The sequence below is a fragment of the Molossus molossus genome, unplaced genomic scaffold, assembly GCF_014108415.1.
Source record: "Molossus molossus isolate mMolMol1 unplaced genomic scaffold, mMolMol1.p scaffold_m16_p_19, whole genome shotgun sequence".
Classification (NCBI taxonomy): Eukaryota; Metazoa; Chordata; class Mammalia; order Chiroptera; family Molossidae; genus Molossus; species Molossus molossus.
This window is the reverse complement of record NW_023425354.1, coordinates 44,076,441-44,100,205: the sequence shown is the minus strand read 5'-3', so window position 1 is coordinate 44,100,205 and position 23,765 is coordinate 44,076,441. Positions and strand designations below refer to the sequence as shown.

The 23,765-nt window shown below is 53.1% G+C and overlaps 2 protein-coding genes across 2 annotated transcripts in view; both read left to right on the top strand.

Annotated features, from left to right (window-relative positions):
• Nucleotides 1-7,576, top strand: part of SHPK (sedoheptulokinase) — a 32,540-nt gene extending 24,964 nt beyond the window's left edge. Inside the window, exons 6-7 of the mRNA XM_036268778.1 lie at nt 1,898-2,098; nt 5,892-7,576. Coding sequence (XP_036124671.1) covers nt 1,898-2,098; nt 5,892-6,304 — 614 coding nt within the window. The 3' untranslated portion in view covers nt 6,305-7,576. The remainder of the gene's footprint in view (nt 1-1,897; nt 2,099-5,891) is intronic.
• An 11,618-nt stretch (nt 7,577-19,194) lies between these two features.
• TRPV1 (transient receptor potential cation channel subfamily V member 1) overlaps nt 19,195-23,765 on the top strand; it is a 28,470-nt gene continuing 23,899 nt past the window's right edge. The window contains 7 exon segments of the mRNA XM_036269058.1: nt 19,195-19,331; nt 19,333-19,452; nt 20,219-20,385; nt 20,462-20,614; nt 21,061-21,201; nt 21,333-21,631; nt 23,454-23,633. Of these exon segments, the coding sequence (XP_036124951.1) occupies nt 19,195-19,331; nt 19,333-19,452; nt 20,219-20,385; nt 20,462-20,614; nt 21,061-21,201; nt 21,333-21,631; nt 23,454-23,633 (1,197 nt within the window).

Here is a 23,765-nt window from a genome sequence, read left to right as displayed (position 1 = left end):
AAAGAACAAAACTGTTTTAAAAAACAAAACCTTTTCTCCAAAATTTTGAACTAAAATCAATGCCCCAGGAAAACATGCTAAGTTTATTCTGTGACTTTTCATCATCAGTGTACCATCTCTCTCCTTACGTCTCTTCATCTCAAAGCATGAACGTCAGGGAAGTCAGTGGGATTTGGAGTCCAGCCCTGAGGCCTGGGTTGGAATTTCAGCCCCTCTAATCTTCTATCTGGTGTGACCTTGGGCAGCTGCTTTTCTTCCAAAGCCTGTGTCATCATCCGCGGTGAGGGTGATGATGCCTTTCTCATGGGTAGTTGTGAGGCACTGGCAGTTGTGTGCCCATAAAGGCCTGGTTCTTTCCTCCTGTCTGGCGGTTTTCAAATATCAGGCTGTTCCGTCCAGAAAGGGCTGCCCTGTGTCTGGACGTAAATGAGCTCTCTGTGTGGCGAGTGAGGGGCTCGTCAGATGGGAGAGTGAGGTGCAGGCTCCGTCTTCACTGAGTGGGTTGTAGCCTCTGGTTCCATGTTGGGGCTGTGGCCTGTGCTCAGCTGTGCCAGGTCCACGGGCACGGTTGGTTGGCCGGCCTCCATCATCGACACCACCTGAGGGGACAGGTAGAGGGTACATTGCTTCTGGTGTATGGTAATGGTGAAAGGTTGATGTGGCAGCGAGGAAACGTTATTGGCTTTCTGAGATTTGTGTTTGCTCTCCTCGCTTCTGACCCCCAGGTGGTGGGGAAGTTGAATGCTGAGCTCAGTTAGTTTGGTCCCCAATAGATGGAGAACAGGCTTTTTGGTCAGGGCTTGTGAGAAATGGAGAAGACTCCTGGGACAGTCTGCATGCCCAGCCTTGATCTGGAGGAGAAAAGCGCCCCCTCTGTGCCTGGTCTGGGAGTTTTCCGCCTGCTCGTAGCGGAGGTTAGGAAAGCCACCTTGGAAATGAGAAGGAAGGGAAACGAATGAGACCTCTGCAGAGAAGACAACATTTCAGCTGAAGTCTTAGGCTCTGTAAGTAGTTGTCTACTGCTGTGTAACAAAGCACACCAATATTTAGTTGCCTAAAAACATCAAACATTTATTATCTCACACATTTTCTTTGTGTGTGTGTGTGTGTGTGTGTGTGTGCACGCGTGCCTAGGTTTGAAATTTATTTTGGAAACATCTGTGTTCATAATAAATGAAACGGTTTCTGAGAGTCAGATTCTGGGTGTGGCTGGAGAGTCTGGTCCAGGTTCCTCATGAGGTTGCAGTCAAGCTGTTGGTGGCTGGGGCTACCCTCATCTGAAGGCTTCACCAGGCCTGGAGGGTCCCCTCCTCAGCTCCCTCAGCTGGCTGTTGGCAGGAGGCCTCAGCTCCTGCCACATGGGCCTCCCCACAGTGCTGCTCACAGGACTGCCTGCCTCCTCCCAGAGCAAGCGATCCAAGACTGACACTGCTGTGTTTTTTTATGACCTGGTCTCCAAAGTCACACACTGTCCCTTCTGCTGTATCATTCAGCCCACAGTCAGGGAGACGGGGGTTAGACTCTACCTCCTGAAAGAAAGACTATCCAAAAATTTTTGACATATTTTTATTAAAAAAATTTGTTTTTCTTTATTTGTTTTTTTTTTTTAGAGAGACAGGAAAGGAGAGGGGGAGAGAGAGAGAAACATCGATGAGAGAGAACATCAATTGGCTGCCTCCTGCATGCCCCTCACTGGGGATTGTGCCCACAACCTGGGCGTGTGCCCTGACTAGGAATTGAACCGGCGACCTCTTGGTGCATGGGTCAGTGCTCAACCACTGAGCCACACCGGCCGGGCTGGACATATTTTTAAAACCAGCACACTTCCCCCCCTGTTGTGACTTGTGACCTTCGAGTTAGCCCGATAGACCTAACCTTTGCTTTTCTTGGACCCCAGTTCTCAATATCAGCACTTCGGTTCAGTTGGCAGCCTCCATGCCTTCCGGATTCCAGCCTGTGCAGAGTCCAGACCCTGCGGCTCCAGTCGCCTACTTCCCGTACTTTGACAGGACCTACCTGGCAGTGGCAGCGTCCCTCAATGGGGGCAACGTGCTAGCCACGTTCGTCCAGATGCTGGTCCAGTGGATGGCGGATCTAGGTAAGATTGGCCCACCCTGTGGTGTCCTTTCTGCTTGTCCTTTCATTGTGGCGGTGTTTGAGTGCTGATAGTGCTGTTGAAGCTTCTAGATTCACATCTCAGACCCAGCCAGGATCTAGAATTTCTCTCCCTTTCTTAGGAAACTGAGCTTCTAGCTTTCTTCTCATCTTCTGAACTGCTGTCACCTACTCTCTCGAGGGGACACCTCTCCTAACCTTGACTGTGGACTGTCATAATGGCCTCCCAGTTTCCCCTCCCCTGCTGTCTTCCCTTCTTTGTCAGTGAGCCCCTGGGTCCCTTGCACATAAGGTTTTCTTTCCTTCTGATGACTGCAGATAACTGAAAAGAAAAGGATTAAACACGAATGAATAAAATAATCTCCTGGTATTTTACAATATCATGAAATCCTCACAGCACTTAATCCTGGTGAGTAGTTCCCGAGTCCCTTTCTTAGAAGGGCCCCTGGAGACTCTGCTGACCTCCTGCTCTCTTCTTCAGTCCTCAGGGTAGGGCTAGTCAGGCCTTCCTCTGCGCTGCATTCATAGGGAAGCATGAAACCTCCTTCTTCCAGAAGAGGTTCCCTTTCTAAGTACTCAAGGCAGAAGTGAAATTTCTGGTCAGCCGTTCAGGTGTAGGGAAATCATGTTCATCAGATTCATTGGTTACCAGTAGGAGCTCAAAACCAGGCCAGTCCAAGCCCCGTCTCACACAGCCAAGAGACCAGACACAGCAATGGGGAGCGTGAGGGCTCTGTGGTCCGTCATGCACACAACAGTCGCTTACTCAGGTGTGTCCATTCAGGCTGGCCAGGGAGTCAGGGTGTGGGGGAGTTCTCCCCTCTTGGCTGGGTCTCCTCAGGAATGCTTCATTTCAATAACAGAACTTTGGCCCAGCTGATGTGGCTCAGAGGATTGAGCGTCGTCCTATGGACTGAGAGGTCACTGGTTTGAATCCCGGTTAAGGTACATGCCTGGGTTTCGGGCTTGATTCCCAGTAGGGGGTGTGCAAGAGGCAGCCGATAGATGCTTTTCTCTCACATCGATGTTTCTAACTCTCTCTCTAAAAAAAAAAATCAATAACAGAACTTTGATTTGGTTTTACCTTGTACCAGAAGAGGTTTTCAAGATGCTGAACCTTCACACAAGCCCTTTATCTAGATACTGGTGTAACTGGCCTGGGTGTAGCAGTTGTTTACTGATTTGGCCAGTGTTTCTCTTTCTACAGAGGTCACACTTTTCATACTCCTGAAAGACATGATAATACTTGATCTGTAGAATCCTTTAAAAAATCTTTTGCATTTCCTTGATTATTTTGAGGAAACAAATGTTTTCTCTGTAGGATCCTTTAAAAAATCTTTTGCATTTCCTTGGTTATTTTGAGGAAACAAAGAATGTTTTGAAGGTTACTATTTTATGCAACTTAACCTTTTATGAAATTTCTATAGTTGTGTCATTTTATTGAAAAAACATATAAATATAAATACAATAAAATTTACGTAGATTAAAGTCACATTTGTTAACCAGAAATGGAAACATTAAAGCATCAAGTACAAAAAGAAAACTCATGCTCTGTTCAGAATACCCTGAATTTGCATTATGTTCCAGAGATTGAAAAATAGGGAGTTGTACACTCCTATGGTAGTTTAGAGCTGAGACTTTGGAGCTGGGTGGCCTGGGTTTGAATCTCAGCTCTGCCACCTCCTGTGTGACTTAGGGGAGGTTACTTAAGTCCTCTGTGCTTTACTTTCCTTATCTGAAAGTGGGGATCATTCTAGTACCTGTCTCACAGGACTTCGAGGATTAAGTGTTAATATTGTGAAGCACTCAGAACAGTGTCTGGCCCACAGTAAGTGTGCTATAATGCTTGTTCAATAAGCATAGCATGGTGAGTGCAACCCAGATGAGTAGCCTTGGTTCTCAGCTCTGTCCCTAAGTCATTCTGTGGCCGTGGCAAGTCCCTTCTCTTCTCTGTTTTCCCAGCTCCCCTGTTCTGTGGTTCTAAGCCCATGGTGTGGGCCTTTGGCAATTCGTAGCAGTTAATCTCTCCATTAGGTTCGGGTGAGGTGGTGAGCCAAGGCCACAGAAACAGGGCCAGAGCCAGACCTCGCAGGCCTCCGGCTGGTGCATACCCTCCTTATGTGTTCCTCAAGCCTGTGTGTGACCTCAGTGTTTCCCAGTGAGGAAGGACACTTTATTTTAACATTTAAAAAAAAATATCTTTGACCCTGGCCAGTGTGGCTCAGTTGGTAGGAGCATCATCCTGTAAACTGGAAGGTCTTGGGTTTGATTCCCAGTCTGGGCACATACCTAGGTTGTGGGTTCTATTCCTAGTCGGGGTGAGTATGGGGGCAACCGGTTGATGTTTCTCTCTCTCTCTTTCCCTTCCCCTCTCTCTAAAATCAATAAACATATCTTTGGGTGAGGATTTAAAAAAAAGATATCAATAAAAAACATTTTTGAGTTTTTATTAAGGAAATATAAACACGTCATTATTATTATTTTTTTCTGTATTGCTTTTAGAGAGAGAGGAAGGGAGAGGGAGAGACAAGCAGAAACACTGATGAGAGAGAACATCGCCTGGCCGCCCCCTGCACGCCCCCCACTGGGGATCTGGCCCACAACCTGGACATGTGCCCTAACCTGGAATCGAACTGGCGACCTCTTGGTGCATGGGTCTACACCCAACCACTGAGCCACACTGGCCGGGCCATCACTATTATTTTTGTACTGCAGATCTTATTTGTATTTCAATGATTTTTCTACTAATGTCCTATTTCTGTTTAGGACTCAGTCCAGGATACCACATTGCATTTAGTCATCATGGCTCCTTAGTCTCTCTGTCTTTTATTTGATTGATCTATTTTTCTTTATCTCCTTTCCCTTATTTTCCATTAGTTGATGGCTTTACATTTATATCTATTTTTTAAGAAGTTTCCAACACACTGTGTTTCCTAGGGAATGGAGAGAGACTCTTACGCATTGCTGTGCAGTGTAAATTGGTACAGCTTCTGAGGAGGGAATTCATGTGCGTGTCTCTAGACCTAGCACTTCCCCTCCAAGGACTCAGTCCTGCAGATGTACATACTTGTGCACATGTACTAGGTTAACCAAGCACATGACTTTTCTGATAGTCTAGTAGAATTTCTAGAGAAAAGACACATATTCATTCAGCAGAGTTTAACCAACATCCTGCTGATCAAATTTTGACAATGATATTTAATTTGTTTCTCTCTCTCTCTAGTTCCTGAGCATGTAGAGTTGAGTTTGTGTAAGTTAAATGTGCTGATGATGAGACTCCACAGTGACTCTAGGTTTACTTCCCTTATCTGAAAATTTTAATTTTAGTAAGATCCCTAAATGATTCTTTGTATATTCAAATGTGAGAAGCACTGGTCTGGACTTGTGGTTCTCTTCTGCCAGGAGATGGGCTGGACCACGATTAGCCCTGTGGTCCTGGGGTTTCTGGGACACTGCTAGGAAGCCCAGTGGCAGCCATGATGGCACTTACTATCAGTGTATGTGTTGTGGCCCCCTAGGGACCAAGGGTCCCGTAGCTGTGGGATGGTTAGGGCTCACAGCAACATTTACGTGACCTCTACTCGAAGTCTGGGCTTGTGTCTGCAGTGAGAGAGCTGGCTGAGATCTGGGGCAGAGCATAGCTAGCTGGATTATGTGAGTCCCTCAGTGGGAAGAAGCAGTTAGTAGACCTATCCCTGCCCTAGGGAATTCTGTACTGTCCCATCCTGCATTGAGGGCGTGCATGAGCTCACACAGTTCTCCTCTGTTCCTGGCAGGCCTGGAGGTTGAAGAGTCCACTGTGTATTCACGAATGATCCAGGCAGCTGCAGAGCAGAAAGACACCTGCCTAACCATCACGCCAACGGTGTTGGGCGAGAGGCATCTGCCAGACCAACTGGCCTCAGTGACCAGGATCTCCTCTTCCGACCTCTCCCTGGGGCATGTGACCCGGGCCCTGTGCCGAGGCATTGTTCAGAACCTGCACTCCATGCTTCCGTTCCAGCAGCTCCGAGAGTGGGGCGTGGAGCGGGTGGTCAGCAGTGGGAGTGCGCTGTCCAGGAACAAGGTGCTGAAGCAGGAGGTGCAGAGGGCCTTCCCTTTCCCCGTGTCCTTTGGGCAGGATGTGGATGCAGCTGTGGGGGCAGCGCTGGTCATGCTCCAGAGAAACCTCAACCAGGAGGAGTCTTAGTCGGCACACTCTTTGGCCAAAGCACCGTACATTTTATCTAATTAACATTTCTGACATGAACTTGGGGTCATCCTTTTCCTGGACAGCTCTGTGGGCAGCTTTTAAACACTGTTTGTTCTCAGGGCACCGTCTTGACCAAGCACCTTCCTTCAGGGCACAGTCTAATAATGCAGCCAGGAGGCAGCAACTAGGTCTCCCATCAGTGCCTTCTGAAAGAGACTCACCTGGGAGCTAGCTGGCTGCAGATGTAAATGTGGAAAAAAGAAAGAGAGAAAAGGAACAGTAACCCAGCATCCTGGTCAGCAGGCTCACCTGTGACTCACCTGTAGACAAAGAAAATAAATGTGGACTTCAGACACCAAAGTGTCTGGTGGCTGTGGGCTCCGAGTCAGAAAAGATGACCTGCCCTCTACCCCTCCTCCAGCTTTCGGATCGATTCTCTTTAGGGGTAGGAAGCTCTGACTTGGATCACACGCACTATCAGAAAACCCTTCCCCACTGGATAGTGCCACGTGACGCCTTTCCCAGTCTCCTCCTCCCTGGCCGCAGCTGGTTACCTGGGGCAGGGCTGACTGGGGACAGTGAAGCAGGCTGGCTGAACGAAGATGCAGGGGTCTGTGCTGGCCTTGCCATGTGCTCCCTCCAAGGAGAGGATGCTCTGCTGGGGTAGCCCTAGATCCTCACAACACAACTGGTTTGAAGGCACAGAACAGGGAAGGAGATTCAGACAGCGTGGCCAGCAAGGGGGTAGATGCTGTGTGGCCCCACCCCTCAGACACATTGTCCCTGAGAGTCTGACCAGGCAGCAGCAGGACCCTTTTCTGGGAGTGGGTCTGTGCAGCAGTGGGTTTGCCTCTGCACAACCCTGGATGCCTTCCATGGGGAGGGGTGCATCAGGCATGCTCCGGCCAGAGAGGTGGCCAGTTTAACCAGAGAGGACCCCTTATCCCAGAGGCCCTAGCTCTTCTTTCTGTTGGTTTGGCCTTGCTGGCCTGCCCCGTGCTCCTGGCTTGCAGAATCATCCCACTGCAGTCGGAATGCCGACAGGGACCCCAGAGCATCTTTAACTTCCTGTGGTCGGCAGGGATGACCACGGAGTAACTTCCAGGAGAAGACCACCATCTCTTTGTCTACTTCCAGACTCCCAGGGCCGATCCCAGCCTCAGCAGACTCTGAGGCACCCACGCAACTATGAGTGTGGGAAGCAGTCATGTCGTCTCTTTGTAAATGTCACTTTATGAATTATGTGATTGTCTGAAGCTCTTCGAGAAATCTGCCTGCCTGTGCTGATTGGATTTCAGATACTAAAGCTCATTATTTTAGAGCCTTGTTCCTTTAATAAAAGACACCTCTCTGCCCTGGGGAGAGACGTCACTCAGGAAAGTTGTAATTTTTCTCAGCCAGAATGAGTTAAGGTGCCCCGATTTTGGAGCCCCTGAGCAAGAAGGCCCCTCAGGATAACTGAAGGATAGCTGATAGCCCTGTGGGTCAGGAGGAACTGCCCTCTGACCTGCATTGCCAGGGGCCTGAGGATGGAGTCTTAAACAGAAGACTGGGAACTGGATGGGTGTCCTGCAAGCCCAGTGTTCTGTAAGCCTAGTGTCCTGTGTGGCCCCTGTTCTTTTTGTTTGTGTGTTAATCCTCACCTGAGGATATTTTTCCATTGATTTATAGATACAGTGGAAGAGAGAGAGGGGGAGAAAGAGAGGGAGGGAGAGAAAGAGAGAAACATTGATATGAGAGAGAGACACATTGATTGGTTGCCTCCCACATGGGGTTTGGGATTGAACCTGCAACCCAGGTACATGCCCTTGACTGGGAATCGAACCTGCACCCTTTGGTCTACAGGCCGATGCTCTAACCACTGAGAAAACCAGCCAGGGCCCAGTGTGGCCCCTTTCCACGAGTCCACTCTACCTCTGAGGGCTGAGCCTCGCACAGTCCAGGCTTGTCTGCTAACAGTCCTGCTGCTGTTTCTGTTGCACGTGGCCGGGAGCCTCTGAGGGGGTCAGAGCACAGCTCACCCTCTGCCCTCGGCCACACGCCCTTCCTTTGGCCCTTGGCTATGTGCACAGAATGTTTATACCGGCTTCATGTTCTCCATTTTTATTTTCTTCTCCAGTGGACTAAAAGCTCCTTGAGGGCAGGGTCCCTCTTAGGTGTTCTCTTATCCGTCCTCTTCCTGTGTTTAACCTGGGCTGGTGTCCACAGTTGGAATGTTCTCTTCACAGGACAGAACCCTACTCCTGTCCAAGGCCCAGCTCAGTGCCATCGCCTGCTGGGTTACAGTGGCCGCTGGCATCCTGTGTGTGCCCTGCTCAGTGTCCGCCATGGGCACTGCCTGGGGGCCCCTGGCTTGTGCCTGTCTCAGGGAGTCCCGCTCTGAGCGTCACAGAGAGCCTAGCAGGCCTTCCTCATCCGTCCTGGCCTCCCTGAAGGCACGGACCATCTGATTCACCCCACTCTCTGTGTGTGCCCGCCAAGTGCACAGTGGGCCCTCGGGAAGGAGGGCCAGTCACACCTGACCTCTTCGCAGCCACGATTAGACTGACAGGACTTTTTTGAGCGTGAGGTCTTCTTGCTATGGAAATGCTCACTTATGTGACTCATAAAACATTAAGCAATTTTTTTTTTTATTAAAAAACAATTAGTTCCAACCTCAAGCTAATGGCCGGATACAGCTCAGCAGTCAGCAGATGTGGTTCTCATGCTGAAATAATGAGAATGAGAACAATAATCCTGCCTAGAGCTTTACCAGCTCAGAGCCCATTCACACTCAGTCCTTACTAATCCCCAGAACAGCCCTGCAAAGCAGGCAGGGCAGGCGCTCGTGCCCGGTTTTTGTGGATTAAGAAGCAGGCCCAGAGCCTCAGCCACCACCCAAGTTCATGTAGCTGGTGTCTGGCACAGCCCAGCCTTTTCTCCCTGCCCCCACTCTCTGCCACACCCGTGACCCTCTAGCTGCTCCTACCTCTGTTCCAGTCCCCTCCCTGAGTCCCAGCTGTGCAAAGCAAAGTTCAGCCAGGCCATCAGGTGCCGAGTGCCTGACCCTCCCTAGCTCAGCTGGGCAGCCTCATCCACTTTCGGAGCATGCTGACCCCTCTACAGAGTCCTGCCCGGCACCAGAGCTGGTGTTTCGGACTCACGTGGATGCCCAGTGATGCTAATGCACGGACCAAATGCAGAAAGGAAAGTAGGTGTTTTTTAGGTTTGCTGTTTGTCATCTGTATCTGGGACCCCAGAAGCCATTTAAAATCTGGGAGGCAAGACACAGAGATCAGGGAAGTTAAAACAAGATTCAGAAAGCTCAAGACAAGACTAGCAGAGCTGCCACTGCCCTTGGGTGGGTGACAGGTACCTGCAGTGGTGCCTTAATTACTCTCCCCGGGGCTGGGACTGGCACCGCCTGGTTCCTACCCAGTTCTTCCTGGAGGTGCCAGGCTGCTAGTTCCCGGCTTTAGTCATCATTCCCTGCACATGGGAGTTCTCAGGGTTCTAGCCCTGCCAGGAAGTGTCGCTTCAAAGCTGTCAGGAGCCAGGTGGATGAAGAAAATAAATTAGGCTCCTATTGCCACGGTCAAGAGCTCCGTTTAAGTCAATGTGCCCCCTGGTGGTAACACTAAGAGAACTGTGGCCATTCCTGACAGTGGTTTTAGTAGAGGTCACAAAGACTTGGCCCACCCTGCCCTGGCCGGTGTGGCTCAGCTGGTTGGAGTGTTGTCCTGTGCACTGGAAGGTCATGGATTCAGTTCCTGGTCAGGGCACATACCTGGGTTGCTGGTTCAGTGTCAAGTGTGTATGGGAAGTGACTGATCGATGTTTCTCTTTCTCTCTCTGTCCTTCCCTCTCTAAAGTCAATTTTAAAAAGTTATAACTTAAGAAAAAAGACTTGGCCCACCCACCTGCACTGCTTATTTCCATCAGACCCGAGCTGGGCAAAGCATCCGCCCCTAGAAATAATCACCGAAACATGATTTATTTAACAAGGAATTTTAATGAGTACATCATTACACAAATTCGAGAACACCCTGTTCAAATGATGATGCAGAAAACCACACTGAAAGCCCAGCTAGTGTGACTCAGTGGTTGATGTCGACCCATGCACCAAGAGGTCACTAGTTCGATTCCCGGTCAGGGCACATGCCCAGATTGTGGTCCCGATTCCCAGTTTGGGGCATGCAGGAGACGGCCAGTTGATATTCTCTCTAATCTGCTTCTATTTCTCTCTTCCTCTCCCTTCCCCTCTCTCATAATAATTAAGAAAAAAAAGAAAACCACAGTGATGGTGGTGAGGCACAGCTCTATGGTCTTGTCCCCGCCACCATCTCATGAGTTTTTTTTTTTTTTTTTTTATACGTTTTTATTGATTTTTTTAGAGAGGAAGGGAGAAAGAGACAGATGTGTGAGAGAGAAACATTGATGGGCTGCCTCCTGTACCCGCCCCCCCTGTGGATCAAGCCTGGAACCCGGGCATGTGCCCTGACTGGGAATCGAGCTGGGACCTCTCAGTCCATGGAATGACGCTCAGTCCACTGAGCCACACCTATCCTGCTGTTCAGACAGAGCGGGTCAGCGTGCTCCTTGGGCGAGGCATGGAGCGAGGCTCCAGAAGGGAAAGGGAGGGCGCCAGCGCCCTGTCCCACTCCGGGGCCGTTACAATCTGTGAAGCAAGACACAAACATCAGAGAAATTAAACTCCACGCAAGCGTTAGGAAGCTCCAGACGAGACGAGTACGTGCATCACCGTCCTTGGGCAGGTCACGTAGCCTGTCTTTGCTTCATTTTCTTATCTTAAATGGGGACACAATCGTGCTCACCTTGGGAAGCTCTGTGAGGGTCCAGTGAGACAGTGCATACAAAGTGCTCATCCCAGAACCCGCACACGGCATGTGCACAGTGAGTATTCACTGCCATGATTGTTATTGTGATCGTATGTACCAATGGCCACAGGAGGGCAGAGCTGAGATCCTGCAGGAGTTGAGAGGTGAGCGCTTTAGGCCAGGTTCTTCTTCTTCTTTTTTTTTTTTATCCTCACTCGAGGACATTTTTCCATTTTTTGTTCAGGTAGAGTGGGAGGGAGAGAGAGGAACAGAGAGAGAGAGAGAAACATCGATGTGAAAGGAACACATCGAGTGGCTGCCACCCGCACAACCGACCAGGGCCGGGGACAAACTGCAACCGAGGTACGCGCCCTTAGCGGGAACCGAACCCGGGTCTCTCAGGACCGCAGGCCGACGCTCTAACTGCTGAGCCAAATGGGCCAGGGCTAGGCCAGGTTCTTGGTAGTGGGGAGGCTCTTTGGAGGAGGTGGGATGGCAACAATCGAATCTCAGCATCCTTAGGTCTTACCTGTCACCGGGCCTTAAGGATGGGCTAAGTGGGCCCTGGCCAGTTTGGCTCAGCAGTCAGAACATCAGCCTGTGGACAGAAGGTTGGGTCCGATTCCCAGTCAAGGGTTCGTGTCAAGGGCACGTACCTGGGTTGCCGGTTTGATCCCTGGCCCTGGTTGGCGTCGTGTGGGAAGCAACTGATGGATGTGTCTTTCTCATGTTAATGTTTCTCTCTCTCCCTCCCTCTCTCTAAAATTCAATGGAAAAACATCCTCAGGTAAGGATTAACAAAACAAATAAAAAAAGATGGGTTGGGTGGGATGGACAGTGCGAGCATGCTGGGCAGAAGGGGTTGGGGGAAGCATAGAGCCAGGTGCAGTTACTGTGTCTGGGGAGCAGATGTGTCTGGGCCCCAGCGGGGCGTGGGCTACGTGGGGAGGGGACGGGCTCCGGCTCAGGGTGCTAGGCCGAGGGTGAGGCCTTGTTCAGGAAGGGGGCATGATCTGGTTGATGTGCGAGGACTGTGGGTTGAGAGTGGCAAGTGGGGGGAAGGGAGGCACTCGGTGCTTCAGCGAGAAGAGGTGGCTGCCAGCTGCAGAGAGGGGTGGCAGGAACTGCAGAAATGTGCCCGACACAAGGCAGAGAAGGACAGGGTGGAGGAGGCAAAGCGCATTGGACTTGGTGGCCAGAAGAAAGTTGAGGAGTTGACAGGCAGGAACATTGAGGGGAGGGCATGTGGAAGGAAGGGGAGTCCATCCTGGGCTGGGTCCCTCTCGCGGAGAAGGGGTTTGTGGTCTCTACCTGGAGATTCTGGGAGGCAGAGATGGAGCTCAGAGCAGGGGCCAGGTTGGACACTTGGATGAAAGAGTCTGGCTTGGGAAGGTCAGAGGGGTCCTTGGAGGGGTGAGGGTCTCAGAGAAGAGCAGGAGGAACCTCCGTGAGTAGGAAAGGGCATGGCAAAGAGGAGACCAAGGAGTCCAAAGAGCTGTCAGGGAAGGAGCAGAGGGGCCAGGACCTCGGCAGCCCTTGGAGCATGCACGGTGCCCTGTAGACCCTGGGAGACGCTGTCAGCACACTGGAGGCAGAGCTCACCTTGGAGCTAGGACCTTGTTCCTGGGCTGGCTGGTTCTCTTAGCACCTTTCTCGGATGTCTCCCACCCATGCCCCAGGGCTGCCTACAGCTGGGACGGGGCCTGGCCCAGGTGGCGGGTGAGCCAGGGGCTGTACCTGGCACAGTGTCCGCACGTCACAGCCTGCATATCCAGGTGCTCCCTGCAACACTCTGGCCCATGTGTTTAGAAGGAATAATGACCCCAGAGGACCTGTAGGATGAGGTGTCACTGCTAGTGAGCCTTTTGAATATATAACAGATTGTTATGTAGCAATTAAGAATGAATTCCGTGATCCAGCAATCCCATTTCTGAGTCTATACCCAAAAGAACTGAAAGCTGTTTGGCTCAGCGGTTGGAGCGTCGGCCCGTGAACCAGAGAGACTCCGGTTCGGTTCCTGCTAAGGGCACGTACCTCGGTTGCAGTTTGTCCCCAGCCCCAGTTGGGGTCGTATGGGTGGCAACCACTCGATGTTTCTCTCTCACATCGACGTTTCTCTCTCTCTCTCGTTCCCCTTCTCTCCCTCCCGCTCTATCTGAAGATAGATAAATGCAAAAAATGTCCTCGGGTGAGGATAAAAAAAAGAAAGAAAGCTATTTCTCGAAGAGATATCCCCACACCCATGTCCACAGCAGCATTACTCACAACACTCGAAGGTGGAAGCAACCCACGTGTCTGCTGACAGTCAAATGGATAGACAAGGTGAGGTATACCACACACGCGAATATTACTCACCCTGAAAAAGGAAGGACATTTTGACACACGCTATAACATGGACGCACCATGAGGACATTATGCTAAGTGAAATGAGTCAGACATAAAAGGACAAATGCTGAATGATTCCACTTTATTAAAAAAAAAAATTCTTTTCTTTATTGACTTTAGAGAGAGAGGAAGGGAGAGATAGAAACATCGATGAGAGAGAACATCGATTGGCCGCCTCCTGCATGCCCCCACTGGGGATCGGGCCCACAACCTGGGCATGTGCCCTGGCCGGGAATCAAACCGGTGACCTCTTGGTGCATGGGTCGACGCTCAACCACTGAGCCACACCACCCAGGCTGATTCTAGTTTCTTAGAGCAGTCAATCGAAAAGACAGACAGTAGAATGTGATTGCCAGGGGCGGGGGAAGAGAGGGTGGGGACTGAGTGTGTAATTGGTACAGAGTTTCGGTTTTGCAAGAAGAAAAGGTCTGGAAGTGGACGGTGGTGATGGTTACGCAGTATTGTGAACGTGCTTCATGCTTCTGAATGGTGCCAAATGGCACTTCCATGAACAGGCACCCAGGCAGGGGCATGGTATGCCATGTGGGGTGGGCCCAGCGTCCAGGCCCAGACTAGCTCTCATCTGTGAAATGGGTACGCTGGACTCCGTCCTGCCACTGCCCAGGGTTGTGCGGCCTGGGAGAGTGGGTTTGTGAACTGTACAACGTCCTGCAGAATCCATGTGGCCTCTGCAGTTCAATGCCTGACTCGGGTCAGGGCTTGTGAGCGCTCCAGGCAGGGCCGCGATGGGCCTTTCTGGCCTGTAGCTGCTCCTTTCGGACTGTGTCTGCCCCACGCTTGCTGGAGGCCTATAGGGTTCCTTTGGGCAGCCGCTGGGATGGCTTCTGCATGGCGTTTGGGGCTGCAGCCTGTATGCACACCCAGAAAGACTTTGCAGCTTTTCTCGGCCAGGTTCCGGGGAGGCATAAGCCCTGCTGTATGTGATGAATGAACTTTGCTCCTGAGCATTTAGGAGCGTACTTGGAGAAATGAGAAAACAGATGCAAACTTTTCTCTGTTCTGTGGTTCTGTGAGGAACCCTAGTGGAGAAAGACTGGGACCTGGCCGACTCAGAAGCCCCTCCACCTCAAGGCCCACCCCAGGGTTGGACACACAGGGAGTGAGAGGCCCCAGAGAGGCTGGTTCGTGGTCACACACAGTTGGTGCAAAGCCAGTGCTCGAAACCAGGTCCCCCAATGGCAGGCCAGGGCTGGGTGATGGGTCACACGACCATTCCCACTCCTCCTGCCTTTTGAAAACAGCAGTTCCAGGTTGCCTCCTGGCTGTGAGACTGCAGTTGTCGAGCTGTTTCCCCAGAAGGCCCGGCTGTAGGAGCGGTGGGCTCGGGAGGCCTGAGCGGCACCCTCCTTCCTTGGGAGCTGAGGTCACATCCCTGGCTGCTTTGGGCTGTGTGGCTAAGTGCACTGCAGCCCTGGCATGGTTGGAGGAGGGGCAGCGGCTAAGTGGTTTCTGAAAAAGGGCAAAAATGATGGGAAAGGCTTTGGGATCCTCTGGGAATCCGAGCTGCAGCAACAGCAGCTGCTGCCATTGCTGGAAACGCTTTCCTTGAGTGCCAGAGCGTGCCCACAGCCCATCGCTGCCAGAGCAGAGCAGCCGTGGCCCAGGGCGCCCAGGACCCTCCGGCGGAGGGGAGACACTTCTCCCCACACCAGCCCAGCTCTCCCTTCAAGAGGCAACGGCTTCGCAGCTTACCACCTCCACTGGGTCTGGGGTGTGCCTGCATCTAGCTGGTGAGTCCCTTTTGTTGTTTGATGGCCAACGCAGATGTTAGCTGTTAGGATGGCACAGCGAGCCGTCAAAAGCTGGGCCCTGCACTTCCCAGCTGTGTGACTATGGGCAATTCAACCAGGCTCTCGGCGCCTCAGTTATCCCTGAAAATGGGATCGGAACAGTGGGTGTCTCAGAGGTCCTGGTGGGGTGTCAGTGAAGCTGTGGCTGTGGGGCACTTAGCCTGGTTGATTGCAGGTGCTTGGTAAGTGATAGTGGAGGTCGCTATTATGCATGTGTGGTATTTGCACCAGAGTCATCCTGGGGTGAAGAGCCCGTGGCTGCTGCTGAGGCCAGTGGTTTGTGGCTGGAGGTTTCGGCGTGTATCCCTCTGGAGTAAAGGAGGGCTGAGTCCGGAGGCAGGAGCCCTGGGTTTTGTCCAGTGTCCGTTCTCTCTCTCTGTATTTGGTAGAGATCCTCTGGCTCTTCATTCAGGGTTGGGATGCTCCTAGCTCTCCAGCTCTCTTTAGGAGATGCTCAGGTAGGCGGAGGGGACAAGAATGACCAGGTCCCGCAGGGAGGCTAGAGGCAGACAGATGCTTGAGCAGAGAGGGCCTCGGGAGAGCCACGCCCTAGGATGTCTCGATTGGATTGGAGAGACAAGAAGGGAGGGAGGCTTCTCCCAGCGGGTAGGCAGCGTCCTTTCTGGCTCTGGAGTTGAGAAATACCCAGAGGCCAAACCAGGTCTTTGTTGGGTAGGGTAGTCTTCTCGGGACTGGTCTTTAGTTCAGATTGGTGAGTTTGTGACTCTTGTATAAACCAGAACAACCATCTCCTTCAGACACCCCAGATCATGGTTGGAATCCCCCCATCACTAGAACATTTGGGTGGCCATGAGGCTCACATCTCAGGCCTGGCAGTGACAAACTCTCCTGTCCCTTCCATCCTCCCTGCCCAGAGGGCCTCTCAGTCCCTCTCCTGCGCTCTGCTCTGGGACAAGCTTGGTTTCTAGCAGGGACTCAGGAGCAGGGCGCGCAGCACCCATCTGGGGATTGTTGACTGACTGAGTGATGGTCCTAGGAGGCTTGCTGTTTGCTGGGCTGGGTTAGATTTGAGTCGGTCAGAGGAAGAGACGAGGCTGCCAACAAGGAACATTGCTGAAAGGTTGGTAGGTGCTCCTGTTACTCCGAGAGCTGCTGGTCAGGCAGCAGGCTTATTCTTGGTTCTGTAACCAGCCTCGTTCGAGGGGAGACATTCCGGGAATAGTCTGTCCTGGCCTATGGCCTGGGTGTTATTTATACTTCGTTTGGGTTTTGAGCTTCCTGGGGCACTTGTTTGAGCAAGAGGCAAGTGCAGGTTCGGGGCCTCAGGGTGGAAAGGCATTGTCCCCACCTGCCTGGCCCCAGAGCTGGGGGTCAGATTGGTCCCCGGGCTCCGGTGTGAAGTCTGGGGCTGAGTTTAATGGCTGAGAAAGAGCCTCCAACCTTCCCGAGAGCTGAAGATGCTCTGGGGCCCGGCTGCCGGGGATCCGATCCAGGTTCTCTTTCTTGTATGTGACCTCCCGCAAGTAGTGTAACCGTTTGTGCCTCAGTTTCCTTATCTGTAAAGTATGAGAGGTGAGCGGGCGGAAGCCTGTAACATGTCAGAACAGTGTTTGCCTTTGCACAGCATGTGCTCAAACACAGTCATCTTCATTCCTCCTGGCCTCCTATGCCTTTTCTTTTATTTTTAAAAATATTTTTTATTGATTTTTAGAGAGAGAGGAAGGGGGAGAGAGAGAGAGAGAGAGAGACATCAACTGGCTGCCTCCTGCATGTGCCCCCATCCCTGACTGGGGATTGAGCCCCTAACCCAGGTATATGCCCTGGCCAGGAATCGAACTGGCAACCGTTCGATGCACGAGAGGATGCCCAACCAACTGAGCCACACTGGCCAGGGCCCTCCTGTGCCTTTTAAATGGTAACAGGCTCCGCATATAATTAACAGTCTCTGGCAGGAAGTTATCTTCTGGAAACACAGACTAGCACCCAGGGTCAGCCTTCTGAAAGGCTTTCCCATGGCTTCCTACCATCCACACAATAGTATCCACATCCCGTGGCCTTGGCATTCAAGGCTGGCAGCCTTCCGTCTGCCCTGCTACTTACCCTCCAGTCCCACTGGCTTTCTCTTCATTGGCTGCTGCAGGGATCCCCCCCTCTCCCTCAGTCCCAGCCCAGCCCTGCTCCCCTCCAGGCCCAGCCCATCTGTCCCCTCCTCCACGCAGCCTTGTTCAGCACCCTGGCCCCTCCTGCCACCCCCACACCCTAGCCGGCACCTGGTTTCTGTCTCAGATGAGGTCTGAGTCCTCTCTGTGCCCCCAGCACTGGGCCAAGCACTCAGTAGGGCTCAGCAGGGCAGTGTTGAGCGAAGGCTGAATGAATGGCTGAGTGGTTGGGAGGGGTGCTTCCTGTGGCCAGGAACACTTCCTGCCACAGGGTTTCCACCTGGTGGTCGAATCAGAGAAAGAGGCAGGTCCTCCTGAAAGCAGAACAGCAGACAGGAGGGGACATGGGCCGGCAGTCAGGTCTGTCCTGTTCTCGGGATGCCGAGTGACCGAGACGGCCTCATTTCCCCCCATGGATCGCGCATCGGATCGTAGCTGATTTATTGCCCTGACCCCGCCACGTGCTCTGAGTTTTCACTGCCTGAACTTCCACTGGAAAATGCATGTCTTGAGAAGCCTCCTTTCCTTCAGCGGCTGTGTTCTGGGATCCGTCCACTGCTCTCTCTAACACGACTCTCCCCACCTCCCTATGGAAGCGGGGACGAGAAGCTCTGAGGCTGATCTCTCATTGTCCCCAGTGACCAGCACAGCGTTTGTTCATAGGGGACAGATCAGGCAAGCTCCCTGTCCAGGAGGAGGCCACTGGGCAGGGGAGATAAAGCCGAGACAGACAGACATCGCTGGACTGCACAGTGGACCTCACTAAGAGGGCCGTGAGGGATGGGAGGGCCACTGTGGAGGAGGAAGGAGCATGGCAGGTGCAGGGTCCACGGGGTGTGGAGGAGACCGGACCTTGAGGGAGGTGGCATCTGAGAGGTGGTATGATTTGGGCAAGAAAAGGAGGAGAAAGCACCCCAAGTGGAGGCACGGCAGGAGCAGAGGCCACTGAGAATGGGCCAGCCCTGCACCAAGGAGTGGGGATGCCCCGCCGGATGGAGGGGAAGAGCCAGAGGTGAGGCCAGGAAGGGAGTGAAAACCAGTATCCACACAAGTTCACAGCCACACGTGCTGGTGTGTTCAGGCCTGGAAGGCCCACCAGCCCCTCAGAGTAGAAAAGCTCAGGGCCAGGATGTTGGACGCATCCTCATTTCACAAAAATGACAAAAAGCGTAAAAAATCCTCTATAAACTCAGTGGTCCCAGCAGCCAGGTGGAAGAGCAAAGGCACGTGCGGGCGGGGCTGCCGGTGGGGTTGCTGGCGGGGCCTGTGCAGGCTGGAATGTGAAGGTTGGTCTGTGGCAGCCACCCTGCTTCGGTGATGCAGACGGCTGGGCTTCCGGCGGAGCCTCCCGCATCACCGAGTTGCCCGGCAGGCACAGCCAGGACAGCCACTCCCACGGATTCCCTTATTCTGATCTCGGAGGGATGCTGAGCAGCGGCGGGTCCGCAGCCTGCAGACGAGGCAAGGGAGGCCCAGAGAAGAGGAGGGACCCATCCACGTCCCCCAGAGCCTGCGGACTCCAAGCTGGGTGCCCGTCCACTCCCAGAGGCTGATGCCCCCGGGGCTGCCACTGAGGTCTCTGGGGCAGGAGGTACAGCACCAGGGAAAGCTTCCAGAGGCTGTTGGGCCTCTGGGATGTCCTGCTTCACAGGGGCCTTTGCAAGGAAGGCAGGCAGCTGGTAGCGTTGTGCAGTCCTCGAGCTGGGGACAAACCAGATCTTGGTGGCTGTCTGCAGGCTGCCTCTTGGGCAAGGATGAAGAAATGGGGGAACTCAGACTTAGGGGAGTCTGAGGGTATGCCACAAGTGGACTCTCACTCAGACCCCCTGGATGGGGACCCTAACTCCAGGCCAGCTCCAACCAAGCCCAACATCTTCCCCACAGCCAGGAGCGCGGCCAGCTTCTCCTATGGACTGCTCTTACGAGGAAGGTGAGCCAGCGTCCTGCCCGGCCATCACAGTCAGTCCTGTTGTCATCCTCCAAAGGACTGGGGATGGCCTCACATGTGCCAGGTAAGCTTCCTCCCCACAGGGGCCAGCTGGCTAAGGCCCCAGCCATGGAGACACCTGTGGTACTCCAGCTTATGGGCTGCAGGTCACAGAGCGGGGGAGCCTGGGAGCCCCCAGAGGTTGCCTGTTCCAGCATCTGTACTCACACGACCTTCAGCACACAAGGTCACCAGTGGGTGCTGCATGGATGCTGGGCCTCGCTGCCGGCTGATCTCCAGCTGCCCAGGCCTACAATGCTCACCAGCCTCAAACACGTAGATTTCCAGCCAAAAGCTCAAGGGCAGGATGCTGTTAGAGTACGGAACAGCTCCCGCGAGGAGCCCACCAGCCCTCCCGCCTCCTCCAAGTCAAGACAGGGAGAACACGCGGGCTGGCTTTCTTCCGGGGCAGCGTGAGGATGGGTTTTGAGTTAGCAGAGCCAGCCAAACCCCTGCCCCCAGCCCCCTCCTGGCTACTACCTTCTGAGCCCCAGCTCCCGAGCAGGCAGACAAGCAGGTGGCCTGAGTGTTGGAGGAAGTGGTGGCAGTAAAGACTTTCTAGATGGTGCCTACAGACGGGAGGGACAGAACAGGGGCACGCGCCCCCTCCCCAGTTCCCTGTCACATCCACTTCCTGGGCAGTTACCTAGATGGAGGGGTGGGTCGTATATCATGTGTCTTGTCCTTTTGGTGTGCCCTGGAGTTTCAGCATGCTCCCCGACAAGCTCCGAAGGCCTCAGGCCCAAGCGGGGAGCCCAGCTTATGAGACAAGGGTGTTTTCTGGCCCACAGGCAGTCGTCCCAGGACTCCGTCCCCGCCGGCACGGAGAAGAGCTTCAAGCTCTATGACCGCAGGAAGATCTTTGAAGCCGTGGCTCAGAATAACTGCGAGGAGCTGCAGAGCCTGCTGCTCTTCCTGCAGAAGAGCAAGAAGCACCTCGTGGACAGCGAGTTCAAAGGTGGCCCCCGAGATGGCCGGGTTCCGGGTGCGGTCCCAGCCGCCACGCCCTGCTCTGACCCTCACTTTGTCTCCAGACCCAGAGACCGGGAAGACCTGTCTGCTGAAAGCCATGCTCAATCTGCACGATGGGCAGAACAGCACCATCCCCCTGCTCCTGGAGATCGCCCGGCAGACGGACAGCCTGAAGGAGCTTGTCAACGCCAGCTACACAGACAACTACTACAAGGGTGAGGAGCGCTGGGTCAGCCCAGAGGGCACAGGCGTGCCTAGGCAAGTCTCTGAGCAACTCACGCCCTGTCCCAGCCACCAAGTTGGCATCTCCTGACCCTGGGGTCTTCGGCTCCCCACCCTGCTGGCTTGGTTTCTCCTGGTGCTGAGGGGCCCATCCTCCCCTCTGTGCGCCTGGTGTTCCTGGCCTCTCCAACTGTTGGCCTCCCTCTCTGCTGTTGTTCCTTGCCCTTGGGCAACTTTGACTCCTCCAGCTTCCAGTTTGGTGTCCTCTGTTTCTGGGGGTCTCTAGTCCTGCCTCAGGGACTCCTTCACGGGATCCTGGCCTGGCTTCCTCTACTCTGGGGGGTGATCTGCCACTTTCTACCCAGGTCCTCGCCCAGCACCTGTCTGGGTGCCCCCTACAGGACCTGAACACAAAGCCAACAGCTCGCACCCTCCACAGGCCAGACAGCGCTGCACATTGCCATCGAGAGGCGGAACATGGCCCTGGTGACCCTCCTGGTGGAGAATGGGGCAGACGTCCAGGCTGCGGCCAATGGGGACTTCTTTAAGAAAACCAAAGGGCGGCCTGGCTTCTACTTTGGTAGGGAGACCACATGGCAGACTCTTGACTTATTGATGATGGCTGAGGGGAGGTTTGGGGTGGAGACAGGGAGAGGCTGGGTGGTCCAGGGCCCAGGCCATCCGTTCCCGAGGCCCACTGTGTGCCTGCAGGTGAGCTGCCCCTCTCCCTGGCCGCGTGCACCAACCAGCTGGGCATCGTGAAGTTCTTGCTGCAGAATTCCTGGCAGCCGGCAGACATCAGTGCCCGGGACTCGGTGGGCAACACAGTGCTGCACGCGCTGGTGGAAGTGGCCGACAACACCGCTGACAACACCAAGTTTGTGACGAGCATGTACAACGAGATTCTGATCCTGGGAGCCAAGCTCCACCACACGCTGAAGCTGGAGGAAATCACCAACAGGAAGGGGCTCACGCCACTGGCGCTGGCCGCCAGCAGCGGGAAGATTGGGGTAGGGAGGGGCTTGGTGCTGAGCCGGGTGCTGTGGGGAGTCCCGATGCTGGCACAGCAGCCCGCAGGGGTGGGGCTGGGGACGTGGAGGAAGCAGAGGAATTGCGAGAGCCGAGCAGAACCCAGCAGTGCACATGTGGCTATTTCTTTTTTTTTTACAGTTTTAAATCAAGTTTATTAAGGTGTGATTTACATAAAACAAATGAAAACATTTAAAGTGTTCCATTTGATGAGGTTCGATAAGTAGATATACAGCTGTAACCATCACCCCAGTCAACATACAGACCATTGCTGTTGCCCAGTAGTTCTTGCTGGTCCCTTGCAGCGTCTGCCTACCCCTTTGCCCTCCCCACTCTAGGCAGCGACGAATTGGCTTTCTATCACTGTAAATGGTTTGGCCAAAAAAAAAAAAAAGTTCTCCATCGTTAGACTCATTTGATGTCTTAATTTCTGGGAAGCAAAATTAAATGTAAACATAAGCATTTAATCTCATTAAAGTATCACAAAGGATACTTTTTTTTTTTTTTTTTATCCTCACCTGAGGACATTTTTCCATTTTTTGTTCAGACAGAGTGAGAGGGAGAAAGAGGAAGAGAGAGACAGAGAGAAACATCGACATGAAAGTGACACATCGAGTGGTTGCCACCTGCACGACCAACCAGGGCTGGGGACAAACTGCAGTCGAGATACGTGCCCTTAGCGGGAACCGAACCCCGGTCTCTCTGGACCGCAGGCCAACACTCTTAACTGCTGAGCCAAACCAGCCAGGGCAAGGATACTTTTATTTAAATGGTTGGCTCTTGTGAACTTTATTTTTATTTACTTTTTTATTGAATTTTTTTGGGTGACATTGGTTAATAAAATTATATAGGTTTCAGCTTACACTTCTATAACACATCACCTGCACGTTCTATTGTGTGTTCACCACCCCAAGTCCACAGGTGACCATTTCTCTTTTTTTTAATCCTCACCCAAGGACATTTTTTATTGATCTTTTAGAGAGGGAAACAGGGGGAGAGAGAGAGAGAAACATCATTCAGTATCTTCTGTACTTACCCCAACCAGGGATGGAGCCCGCAACCTAAGTATGTGCCACTGACTGAAAATCGAACCCTCAGCCTTTCATTGTATGGGATGACGCTCCAACCAACTGAGACACACTGGCCAGGGCACCATTTCTGATTTCTTTTTTTAAAATTTATTATTTTATTTTATTATTATTTTTTAATCCTCACCCGAGGACATTTTTCCATATTTTGTTCAGATAGAGTGGGAGGGAGGGAGAGAGAGAGAGAGAGAGAGAGAGAGAGAGAGAAACATCGATGAGAAAGAGACACATCGAGTGGTTGCCACCTGCATGAACCAACCAGGGCCGGGGACAAACTGCAACCGAGGTACGTGCCCTTAGTGGGAACCGAACCCGGGTCTCTCCAGACCACAGGCCGACGCTCTAACCGCTGAGCCAAACCAGCCAGGGCTCCATTTCTGATTTCTAACTCTGAGCATCACCAACAAGACTCAGGGAGGGACTGGGATGCTGGGACCTGGGGATAGGGTGGGTTGAGCCTAGGGTGAGATGGATGTGATCAGCCAGCTGTGATCACTTGATGGGTCCGATGTGGCTGCAGCTGGGGCCTGAGGCAGTGGCATGTTGACCTGGATGGTGGTCAAGAGGCTGCTGGATGGAGTAAGGTGCTTGGGTGGGGTCTCCAACTGCGCTGGGAAGCAGAATAATTTCTGAAGCAGCGCTGGTGGCCCAGTGGGGACACAGCCTGTGGCGGGGCTCCAGGCTGGTCTCTACGGGCTCTTGTGTCCCATGACAGGTCCTGGCCTATATTCTCCAGAGGGAGATCCAGGAGCCCGAGTGCAGGCACCTGTCGAGGAAGTTCACAGAGTGGGCCTACGGGCCCGTGCACTCCTCGCTCTACGACCTGTCCTGCATCGACACCTGCGAGAAGAACTCCGTGCTGGAGGTGATCGCCTACAGCAGCAGTGAGACCCCTGTGAGTGGGCCTGGCTGGGACCCAGGGAGGGCTTTGGGTCTCACCACACCCCATCCCACCCTGCCCCTGGTCCAAGTCGTCAATGAAAACCTGCCGCCCAGGGTCTAGGTCCTGCAGCCTCATCAACCCATT